Consider the following 12,469-nt stretch of genomic DNA (forward strand, 5'->3'; position numbering starts at 1 on the left):
CTTCACCTCCGAGATGTGTCATCTCACTTCCCAGGAGGACCTCACTTCCTCAGGCCCCCCTCAAACAGTACTCCTCAGCCCCTGGCCTCTCTGTGCTTCAGTTTCCTCACTGGTAAAATGAAGATGACTTGGCTTTTGTAAGAATTAACAGAAGACTAGTGGCTCTAGCGTGCCTAAACTCACCCAAGGAGCCTGTTTGAAATGCAGAGTTCTTAGAGGCTGTCCTGTGTCATCTTCATGATCATTGGCATGTGTGAGTCCAGTCGGATAATATTCTATGTATTCTATAGGGTTTTCATTGGCTAATTTTTGGAAGTAGATCATCAGGCCTTTCTTCCTCGTCTACCTGAGTCTGGAAGCTAAGTTGAAACATGTCTACCATAGGTGGCCCTGCTCGTATTTGAAATAGCAGTGGCATAGCTTCCAGCATCATGGCAACACACAAGCTGCCACCGTACCACAAAGTGGCAGGTGGTGGTGGAAATGTATACTCAACGTGTATTACTGGCTCAGTTCTGTGCTAGGTACTGGGATACAAAAATGAAAAGAGAAGGTCTTTGCCCTCAAGGGGCTGAGTTTTCCTAGGGAAACCAGCAAGTCCACAAATAATTCCAATACAATGAGGATTTTGTGATCCCCCCCAGAGATGAAAGACATCTGCCTGGGTTTTGACTAACGTTTTATAATGGGATGTGGGAAAGGTGCAGGAAGTAGTTTCCTGATCATGTTTGGCTCAGAGAGGAAGGACAATGTGTTTCAATGTCCCTTGGTTAAAAAAAAAAAAAGAGGAAAGTATTTATTTTCATTGAGAAGAAGAAACTGAAATCTTTGGACGTTAAGCAAGTCATGAAAGTTTACTTTTCTCTTTAGAGGTCACAAGACCAGTTAATGGTTAGTGAGATCTCAGTGGGTGTTCGGTGTCCACGCCTGTGAAGGGCTGGGTTTTCTGGTCTCTTTGGCATTAGGAGTCGGCTTCCTTCCAGCTCTGAAACTATCAGCTCGACAATGCCCAGAGGCCTTGGGAAGAGATGCCTCTGGCTTTGGGGGCTCCTTCTGTGGCTTGGCATGGGAAGTTCAGGTAAGCTGGGGGCTTAGACATGGGGTGGAATTATATCAGCAGTGATTCTATTTCTCACACGCTTACTCATGTAGTACTAACCTTTGGGAGGTCCCCTAAAAGCCCTTTGCCTCTACCGAGGTGAATTAAAAGAGGGGGTGGGGGCTACAATCATTGTGGGAACGATGCTAACCAGAACACTTTCTCTCACAAAAAGCCAACTTCCCCTGATTGTTTGACTCACTGTTTAAAAAAAAAAAAAAAAAACCACAGTACTCCTTTTCACCTGCCTTAAGCCAGACAACTATAAGAAAATGCAACTGGATTAATTCCAAAATACCCATTTTTAACCCTACAAACATCCATTGTTCTAAGCTATAATTAACTTTAAATTTTAGTCTCCAAACTATTAACAATTTGTCATTGAGATTATTAGATGTCCTTTCTAGTCCTGCCGGCCCAACTCAAATTCAGGTTTGGCATTCCTTCCCGGCTGGATTACGATTACCAGCAAGTAGCTGCTAACCACAGATGTCCGTTAGAACAATTTCCCTCAGATGCCATTTGCATGGTGTTTTCCCCTGATAAAGAACCCATCAACAGTTCCAGTTTGCCTAATATAGTCGATCTAAACCCAGTATGGCGGTGAGGTCACCTGACTAGAGAAGGCTCCCTCACTGTACACCTTGGTCTCAGAAAGGTCCCTGTGCCATCTTCTTGTCATCCCCTCCACCTTTGGTTAATTTCTCTTTTTCACATCTTCCAAGGAGGCTCCCTCCCAACACTTCATTCCTCTACTCAGCATCCCCTCCCTGCTGCAAAGTTCAACTACGTATGGATGAGTACCTTTAAAGAGGGGCAGTTCTACTTTGTCCTATAGGGTCACTATGAGTTGGAATCGACTCAACGGCACTAGGTATAGGTCTCTCCAACCAAGCATTTGTTCCCAAAGGTGAGGATTTCAGCACTATACTTGGTGCTGTGCCCTGCATACAGCAGACACTCAATGAGTGCTGCTGCAGGCCTGCCTGGGGTGGCAACGTGCTGAGCAGATAGGGCACAGGTTCTGGGTCAGATGAAACTGGATTAGAATTCTTGCCCTGTTTCTTAGCAGCCGTATGACTTTGACTAATTTACTTTTCTTTACCTGTAATTGAAGATAATCCTACCTGTTAGGAATGACTTAAGGATGAGATGTTATAATCTGTGTATATAGTTGTGAGCTGCCATCTAGTTGGTGTCTAGCTCATGGTGCCCCCGTGCATGACCAGTCCTGTGCCATTCTCATGATCAGTTGTGGATTGGACCCCTGTGATCCACAGGGTTTTCATTGGGAGAGTTTTGGAAGCAGATTGCCAGGCCTTTCTCCTAGTCTATCTTAGTCTGAAAGCTCTGGCAAAGCAGCTTCACCCCGACAGCCACATGCAAGCCTCCACTGACACACTGGTGGTTGTTAAGCACGAGGTACATTGGCCGGGAATGGAACCCTGGCCTCCCACATGGTAGATTCGTTAAACGACACTTGTCCCTGAAACAATAATGCAGCCAAAAACAGGAATTCAGAGGGTCATCCATCTTAGTTAAACTGAGACACGGTGAGTCACAGAGCATCCGAGAACAGAGCTCTGTCTGCCGAGGCGGCCGGGCTCAGAGGGGTGGGGTAGCAGGAAATCCAGGTCCCCACACTGCTGTGTTGGAGGCAGGAGCAGCTGAGGAGGAGCAGCCAGGACTCAGCTGAGAGGTCGGCCTCTCCTAGGCCAGCCAGGACCAGTTCACTGAAGGGGCTGCATGTCTGGGAGGAGCTCCCTCCTTAAGTTAGCTGTGGGTGAAGCCCGGGCCTCCTCCCACCCAGTTAGTGTCCTTTTGAGGAGCGGGCAGAAGGGGCCCACGTCTCAGCATACACGCTCATGCCTCCTCTGTTTTCTCCACATTTGATAACAAAGTCTCTAGTTGTGGTTTTGAGTCTGCTCTCTCCCTTCAGAGCACTTCCATCCCCTCTTTGGCCCAGGCCACGACCAAGCTGTTTCAGCAAAATAAAACTTTCACAAAACAAAACCGTATGTGGGCATCCATCTACAGAACATAAGATACCACAGATGAAAGCAGGATTGTAGAAGTTAATGTTTCTAATATTTGCAGATCACAGAGCCAATCCATGTGGACCGCAAGGGTACGCTGATGAAGCTTCGATTGCCCCCTGGGGTTGTGGTAGTAAGTTGAAAGCTACCAACTTCAGCACGCCCTTCATTTATTTCTAAATTTTGTTTTGGCTGCAAGGTATTGAGAAATTCTGAGTCAAGCAGATGAAAAATAATAATTTCCTTGACAGTTTTTTGCAAAAAGAAAAAAAAAATATATATATATAGTGCTTTAGGTGAAAGTTTATAGCTCAAGTTAGTTTCTCATACAAAAACTTATACACATGTTATTATGTGGCCCTAGTTGCAATCCCTAAAATGTGACAGCACACTCCCCCTTTCTACCATGCGTTTCCCGTGTCCATTCAACCAGCTCCTATCCCTTTCTGCCTTCTCATCCCACCTCTGGACAGGAGCTGCCCACTTAATCTCGTGTATCTACTTGAACTAAGAAGCACACTCTTCACGAGTAGCATTGTATGTCTTATAGTCCAGTCTCTTCTTTGTCTGAAGAGTTGGCATCAAGATGATTTTAGTTCTGGGTTAACAGAGAGTCCAGGGGCCATGTCTTCTGGGATTCCTCCAGTCTCAGTCAGACCATTAAGTCTGGTCTTTTTATGCGAATTTGAGTTCTGCACCCCATTTTTCTCCTGCTCCATCAGGGTGGTCATTGGCGGTACTTGGGCACCATCTAGTTCTTCTGGTCTCAGGCTGATCAAGTCTCTGGTTTATGTGGCCCCTTTTGTCTCTTGGGCTAATATTTTCTTTGTGTCTTTGTTGTTCTTCACTCTTGTTTGCTCCAGGTGGGTTGGGACCAATTGATACATCTTTGATGGCCGCTCACTAGCTTTTAAGACCCCAGGTGCCACTCACCAAAGTGGGATGCAGAGCATTTTCATAATAAAGTTTGTTGTGCCAGTTAACCTAGATGTGCCCTGAAACCATGGTCCCCAGAACCCTGCCCCTGCTACTCTGTCCCTCTAAGTGTTTGGTTGTATTCAGGAAACTTCTTAGCTTTTGGTTTAGTCTAGTGGTGCTGACTTGCCCTGTATTGTGATTTGTCCTTCCCTTCACCTAAAACAATTCTTGTCTACTATCTAGTTAGTGAATTCCCCTCTCTCTCCCTCCCCACCCCCATAACCATCAAAAAATGTTTTCTTCTGTGTTTAAACCTTTTCTTGAGTTTTTATAATAGTGGTCTCGTACAATATTTGTCCTTTGCTACTGACTAATTTCACTCAGCATAATGCCTTCCAGATTCACTATGTTATGAGAGATGTTTCTCGGGTTCATCGTTGTTCTTTATCATTGCATAGTATTCCAATGCGTACATTTACCATAATTTGTTTAAGCATTCCTGCTTCGATGGGCGCCTAGGTTGTTTCCGTCTTTTTGCTATTGTGAACAGTGCTGCAATGAACATGGGTGTGCATATATCTCTCCAAGTGACGGCTCTTATTTCTCTAGTATATATTCCAAGGAGTGGGATTGCTGGATTGTATGGTACTTCTATTTCTAGCTTTAAAGGAAGCACCAAATCCATTTCCAAAGTGGTTGTGCCACTTTACATTCCCGCCAGCAGTGTATAAGTGTTCCAGTCTCTCCACAATCTCTCCAACATTTATTATTTTGTGCTTTTTGGATTAATGCTAGTCTCGTTGGGGTGAGATGGTATCTCATTGTAGTTTTGATATGCATTTCTCTAATGGCTAATGATTGTGAGCATTTCCTCAGGTATCTGTTAGCTACCTGAATGTCTTCTTTAGTGAAGTGCCTGTTCATATCCTTCGCCCATTTTTTAATTGGGTTATTTGTCTTTTTGTTGTTGAGGTTTTGCAGTATCTTGTAGATTTTAGAGATTAGACCTTGATCAGATGTGCCATAGCCAAAATTTTTTTTTCCCAGTTTGTAGGTTGTCTTTTAACTCTTTTGGTGAAGCCTTTGGATGAGAATAAGTGTTCAATTTTTAGGAGCTCCCAGTTATCTAGTTTCTCTTCTGGTGTCTGTACGTTGTTAATTATGTTTTGTATTCTGCTTATGACAGGCAAAAATATTTAAAAAGACCAATATTGAACAGTGATCTTATAAGAAATTCAAATATGTATGCACGGAGGGAAAGAGGAGCATTATTCCAAGGTCTCCCTAAAACTTGGTAGCTCAGGTTAGTGTGCCCATGGTCTCCAATATAATGAAATGTGGTGAATGACACATGTGGGATTGCATGGGGGAGTTTTTTGTTTGTTTTAAAGTGGTTTAATATAGATTTTAAATTCTATTTAAAATTCACCACTTCTGGCATTCCTGAGGCATCTTTGTAGAAGTCTAGGATTCCTTGGAACACGATTAGAAAGCCCGGCTTTACAGAAACACCACAAGGGACTTCACTTCCAATCTGTCTAAACTCTTCCATCTCTTGACCTTTCAGTCCCGGTCTTTGGTCAAGTTCCCACAGTGGCTGCCTTCCAGGCTTTTGACCTTTGCCTTCCTTCCCCTGATTTTTTCTTTCGTTTCCCCTCCAGCATATTTTCTTAACACGCTGACTAGTCCAGTGCTAACCCGAAATTCGGTGCAGTCTGGGGCTTCCCACAGTTGGGTACTTCCCTAGAGGTAGCTTCTCCAAGGCAGAACTTGTCATAGTGGCAGACTAGCACAGTGAGAACATGCTGTCTTTTGCCAACTTAGTTGGTGCTCCATTTTTTAAGCCGCTGAAGGGTTGATTTCTAGTGACAACTATGTATAAGTGGGGTGATGTGTTTAGGTTGTCCTTTGCTTTAACAGAAATCAGAGCTGCCTCCTGGGATTCTATCCCAATTCACCAGTCATAGAAGATTTTCTTTTCTGGCCTTGGCAATTGATGTGGCCACTCTGATCCTGCCTTTACTTTAGATGTGCTGGGCAGACAGCTCACAACCCTCCCTGGGCAAGCCCACTGCCTGGTTCCCACCAGGTGCCAATGCTGGGGCCCAAAGCAATTAGCCCAGAAGGTGAAGGGGGCTCTAGGGCATATGCCCTAGATTCACTTTTCATCATGGAAATGTGGGTATTACTAGGCCTCTCAGACCTTTCTTTAGCACTTGTTCAGCACTCGGACCCAAAGATAGAGAACTTTGGGCTCTTTTCAGACTTGGACAAGCCAGTAGCTCTATCCTATATCCCTCCTTCTGGTTGCTTATATAAACTCTGACCAGTCTGAATATGGAAATAATGTGATCAGAAATAAAAATTGCAATTTTTAAGATTTCAAATTGTGTAAAGACACAAATAATGTATGGAAATATGTGCAAATGATAAAAATTCACACAGTTCTAAAGGTATAAAATGACCTATGACTCACTATCTATCTCTCATCTGTCTATCTACATACACACACATATCCGTGCTCACACACATTTAATCCTTCCATATCAACTACAGACTACCTCATTTTTTCAATGGCTATTTATACACTATATGCTGGGTCTGAAAGGATTTATACCTTATACATTTTGATACATGTGAAGAAAAATTGCCCTGTGAAGAGGTAGTAACTACTTATTAGTATGTGAGGATGGCCATTTCCCTACCATCTCTGCCCACACTCTGTAATATCAAAGTTTTTTTGTATTATCAGTCTGATAGGGAAAATAGTATTTACATTGTTGACTCCATTTTTGTTTCTTATAATTAAGGGAGAATGTCTTTTTATTTTGTCTACTGTCCATTTGCTTTCAGTTAATTGCCTGTTTATGCCCTTTGCCCCATTTTCTATTGGCTTAATTGCTTTTCCTCCTTAAGTGATTTGTAAGAGCTCTAGGAAAATTGCCTTTTTTGCACATGAATTGCAAATGATTTTCACCTGTGGTGCTGTGGTGCTTCCCCCCAATGCCCTCCCCCCACCATCATCCTGTTTCTCAATCACTCTGGCTATTCTTGCATGATTTTACCTGCAAGTCCTTGTTGAGTTCAGGTAAAACTGGGTCTTCACGTACCTTGCCTGAAAGCGGGCCAGGGTCTTGATGCGATGACCCCTTTTCACATCAGGCACCACGGGCGGTAGGCTCGTGCGTGCTCTGCAGTCAGGGGCATCTGAGATGAGGATGGAAGAGTCTCCTTTTCAACTTTCTCAACCATCACTTCCAGACTCTTCAGACTCATGGAATTTACTCCTCTTTGATTCAGAAGACCCTCATTTCTGCATTCGCTCCATGCTTACGTGACTTCACCCAGGCCCTCAATACCCATGGCTCAGTACTTAATCTGATATCCCTCACTGGCATGGACCCCAGAGCCCCCATCAAATCGATCAATCCCCTTCGTTTCCCAGGCTATTACCAGCTGGTCATCTAGGCTCTTCTCACAGTTCATGCCCCACCCTGGGTCCTTCCCACTCAACCTCTCCTCTGTGAACACATCAGTGCAGTGCTTCACACATACTGCTTTGGCCACATCCTACCTGGAGTGTGCTCTCTGTGAGGGCTGGGACTGTATCTTTATTCTTATACCATTGCCTTCTCTAGACACGTGTAGGGTCTCCAGAATCCTGATGGATTAGTAAACTCGAAATATGTGCACACAGATATTAACCAGATTGATAATGAGCATGGGAGGAAACTGAATAGAGTTACTTACTCCTTGAATGAAGGAGCTTCTAATGGATTTTTAGAGGGCATTGGCTGGTACCACATAAAGCACCCTTGGTTGCCTGCAGAGTGTCATCATTACCTGACATCAAAGGAAGCTGGAAGAGGGGATGGGAATGTGTGGAGGGAGGTGCAGGGAATGTGGATGGGGGTAGCCTCCGTTCCCTGTACCTGTCCCAAAAAGATCTTTGCAAAAGAAAATGAAGGAGGCAGCTTGTCACTACAATCCCCTTGGTCTGCCACTTAACTGTCATCCTTGTCACTTTCCAGGACTGTTGTCTTTCCTTGAACATGCCAGGTTCCCTTTACCAAGACCTAGAACTATGTATTTTCCCAAGAGAAAAGTCAAAGGTGAATAGCACACTATTACTGAGGAATACCCCTGGGGTCCTGGAGGAACACTGCAGTCAGAGAGCGTCGCTTGCCAATGTAGATGTGCCTTCCCTGAGATGAGAAGAGGCAGAAACTCACTCAGGTGGAAGAATTGACTTTTGGGTCCCTCTGGTACCTGTGTCCTTAAAGTCCCTGGCTTGCCTAAAAAAAAATTGCCCTAGAGTCTATCACCTGGGGAAGGGGCTAATTATCTGGAGACTGATGGAGAAGCCATTCCAGAACCAGGGAAGCCATCTACCCAGTTCTCTTTTCCCAAGGAACTATGGCATCCACTTCCTGGAACACTTTCTCCTTAACACCACCCATTTCTTCTGAAAAAAGAGTATCCTGAAAAGTCATATGTTCTATCTGATTTATACTCCAGTTTAATTGATGTAGCCTTCAAGCCCCACTGCTTTTGAACTTTGCAAAATAGAATTCTTTTTGGCTAAACTCTAGGTATTTTCCTCTACAAAAGTAATATGAAGGAATATATGCTGCTATAAAAGCAATTAGTATAACACACGAAAACACCTCTCATGGGGAGGGCATGGTTGGCAAACAAATGCAGAATGTGTGCGTTATTTGGGTAAAATATGTTATTTAAATATATGCAATTTATGCTGGTTTATGTATACATTTCTTTCCTGGAAGGAATCATGAGAAAAAGTGAATAGAATTTACCTTTGGGGAGAGAGACTGTGGAGAGGCACATTTGAAATTTTTAATTTTACATTGTAAAGATAAATGTTTGTTTGCCAACTGCACCCTCCCTTGTAAGGTATTTTCATAAGGGGGCTATGCTAATTTTTTTTTCACAGCAACATTTATTCCTTTGTAGTGGAAAATACCTAGAGTTTAGCCAAAAAGAAAAGAATTTTCAGGAGAAAGAGGTGGCAGTCTGCTTCTGTAAAGATTTACAGCCTTGGAAACTCCATGGGGGCAGTTCTATTGTGTCCTACAGGGTTGCTATGAGTCAAAATTGATAGAACAGCAGTGAGTTTTTGGGTTTTAAGGATCAACAGGGATTATCTAGGCAGAGAGATTGTGTACGATCTCCACTACCCTCTCTACTTTGTTCTGTTCTGAATTTTAATAATACAGACTCATTACAGAAAACTTGCAAAATACATAAAAGTAGATGGAGGAAATATTATCTGCAACCCATCAGCAACAAATACATTTTAACATTTTGGAGTATTTCCTTTTAAGTTTTCTGTTATTGTATGTTTTTTTATAAATTATAGAAAAACTAAACTATAAAATATTTCAAGGATATAAAAAAGTTAAGAAAATAATATGACAAATTGTCTTGTACCAACCTTCCCACCACCCAGAATTGATAAATGTTAACATTTTCTCCACATCTACTTTATTTATCTTAAATGCTATAGGTTATTCAATTGTAGACTAAATGACAGTTTATTTATTCATTTTCCCCACACTGGAGTACAGTTAGGTTGTTTCCAGGTGTTTTCTATTACACACAGTGTTGTAATGTGAAAATTTTAGATCGATTCCTGAAAATAGAATCATTGGGTCATAAGGTAGTTGACTTTCCAGCTTTACTAGGTATAGTTGAGTAGCTTTCCAAAGTGGTTGATCCATTTTATATCCCCACCAGAAATGTATGAACTCCTGTTTCTTCTCCAAATCTGTTGGGAGTGAAATACTACCTCTTTGTCATTTTAATTTGTTCTTTAGTGCTTATTGATAAAATTGGAATTCTTTTCACATTATATTAGGATAGCCTCTTCTGAAAATTGCTTTTCATAGCATCTTCTGTGAAATTTGTGCGTGTGGTTTGTCCAGTCTTCTACTGGATTGTTTGAGATCATATATATATATAATTTACTTCATTCTTTGTAATTGTTGTTGAGAATATACACAGGAAAACATACACCAATTCAACAATTTCTACATGTACCATTCATTGACAGTGATTACATTCTTCAAGTTGTGCAACTATTCTCACCCTCCTTTTCCAAGTTGTTCCTCCCCATAGACATAAACTCACTGCCCCAAGTTTCCTATCTAATCTTTCAAGTTGCTATTGTCAATTTGATCCATATAGATAGTTCTTAAAAGAGCACAATGCTCAAGGCAGACACTCTTTACTAGTTAAGCTAAACTATTATTTGATTTTAAGAAGACTTCAGGCAATATTTTTGGTTTAAGTTTTAAGGTTTAAAGATTATCTCAGGGCACTGGTGTCAGGGATTCGTCCAGCCTCAGTGACTCCAGTAAGTCTGGATTCCACTGGAGTTTGAAATTCTGTTCTGCATTTTCTCCATTTGGATCAGGATACTTCTATAGAATTTTTTGTTGGAATGTTCAGTAATGGTAGTTGGCACTATCCAGTTCTTCTTGTCTCATGGTAAAGGAGGCAATTGTTCATGGAGGCAATTAGCCACACATTCTATTTCTTTCTTCTATTCCTCGCTCTCCTTCTTCCTCTGTTGCTACAGGCAAGTAGAGACCGCTTGTTGTACCTTGGATGGCTGCTTGCAAGCTTCTAAGACCCCAGGTACCACACAATGAATTAGGAGATAGAACAGAAGCACTAAACAGGACATTAGGAGAATTAACTGAAATGACCCATGAAATCATGACCCTAAACCTCCAAACTAAGAAACCAAAACCCATGAGGTGTTTGGTTGTACATAGGCAGCCTCAGCAGCTGCTGCTTTCCTTGTCATTGTTACAAATACATTCATCACGAAACCTCTGCCAATTCAACTATCCACAGGTGTACAACTCACTGAGTGCAACTTCACCAATTGGCTGTGCAGCCTTACCTTTGATCGATGCAATTTTTCCATCACTGTAAGTCGAAACTCAGTGTTCCATAAGCAACAACCCCTCCCCCTTTCTCTCTCTCTTTCTTGCCCCTGGTAACCACTAATAAACTTTGGCCTCTATACATTCTCCTGTTCCTGTCTTTTTATATAAGTGAGGTCATACAATATTTGTCCTTTTATGATTGACTTATTTAACTCAGCATAATGTCTTCAAGCTCCGTCCAGGTTGTAGCATGTATCAAGACATCATTTCTCTTACTGGCTGAGTAGTATTCCACTGTATGTATGTACCACATTTTCTTTATCCATTCATCTGTTGATGGGCATTGTTTCCACCTTTTTGGCTATTGTGAATAATGCTATAATGAACACTGGTGTACATACATCTGTTTGCATTGCTGCTTTCAAGTTCCTTAGGTATATTCCTAGCAGTGGGGTTGCTGAGTTATGTGGTAGTTCTACACCACTTGTTTGTCCATTTGTCGTACTGTGGTGGCTTGTGTGTTGCTGTGATGCTGGAAGCTATGCCACCAATATTTCAAATACCAGCATGGTCATCCATGGTAGATAGGTTTCAGTGGAGCTTCCGGACTAAAACAGGCTAGGAAGAAGGACCTGGGGGTCTACTTCTGAAAAAAAAAAAGGCTAAAGAAAACCTTACGAATAGCAACAGAACATTGTTTCATATAGTGCTGGAAGATGAGCCCCTCGGGTTGGAAGGCACTCAAAATACAACTGGGGAAGAGCTGTCTCCTCAAAGTAGAGCTGACCTTAATGACATGGTTGGAGTTAAACTTTTAGGACCTTCGTTTGCTGATGCGGCACAACTAGAGATAAGAAGGAACAGCTGCAAGCATCCATTAATAAATGGAAAGTGGAATGTATGAAGTATGAATCCAGGAAAATTGGAAGTCATCAGAAATGAAAAGGAATGCATAAAGATCAATATCCTAGGCATTAGTAAGCTGAAAGGATCTGTTATTGGCTGTTTTGAAACGGACAGTCATATGGTCTACTCTGCCAGGAACGACAAATTGAAGAGGAATGGCATCACATTCATTGTCAAAAAGAACATTTTAAGATCTACCCTAAAGTACAGCGTGTCAGTGATAGAATAATTCCATAGGCCTACAAGGAAGACCAGTTAATATGACTATTATTCAAATTTACACACCAACCACTAATGCCAAAGATGAAGAAATGGAAGACAGATTACACAGGAATCAAATCAACTACATCTGTGGAAAGAAGGACAGAGAAGCTCAACATCATCAGTTAGAACAAGGCCAGGGGCTGACTGGGGAACATACCATCAATTGCTCAAATGCAAGTTCAAATTGAAGCTGAAGAATATTAAAACAAGTCCATGAGAGTCAAAACACAACCATGAGTATATCCCACCTGAATTTAGAGACTGTCTTAGTTATCTAGTGCTGCTATAACAGAAATATCACAAGTGGATGGCTTTAACAAACAGAAGTT

General features: G+C 42.0%; 1 protein-coding gene across 2 annotated transcripts in view; it reads left to right on the forward strand.

Annotated features, from left to right (window-relative positions):
• Window positions 1–625: 625 nt before the first annotated feature.
• Window positions 626–12,469, forward strand: part of PLA1A (phospholipase A1 member A) — a 39,885-nt gene continuing 28,041 nt past the window's right edge. The window contains exon 1 of one of the 2 annotated variants that reach the window (XM_049877235.1): window positions 626–1,078. In XM_049877235.1, the coding sequence (XP_049733192.1) occupies window positions 1,006–1,078 (73 nt within the window). In that variant the 5' untranslated portion in view covers window positions 626–1,005. The remainder of the gene's footprint in view (window positions 1,079–12,469) is intronic. The other variant, XM_049877245.1, reaches the window with a different exon arrangement.

This window comes from Elephas maximus, chromosome 1 (assembly GCF_024166365.1).
Source record: "Elephas maximus indicus isolate mEleMax1 chromosome 1, mEleMax1 primary haplotype, whole genome shotgun sequence".
Taxonomy (NCBI): Eukaryota; Metazoa; Chordata; class Mammalia; order Proboscidea; family Elephantidae; genus Elephas; species Elephas maximus.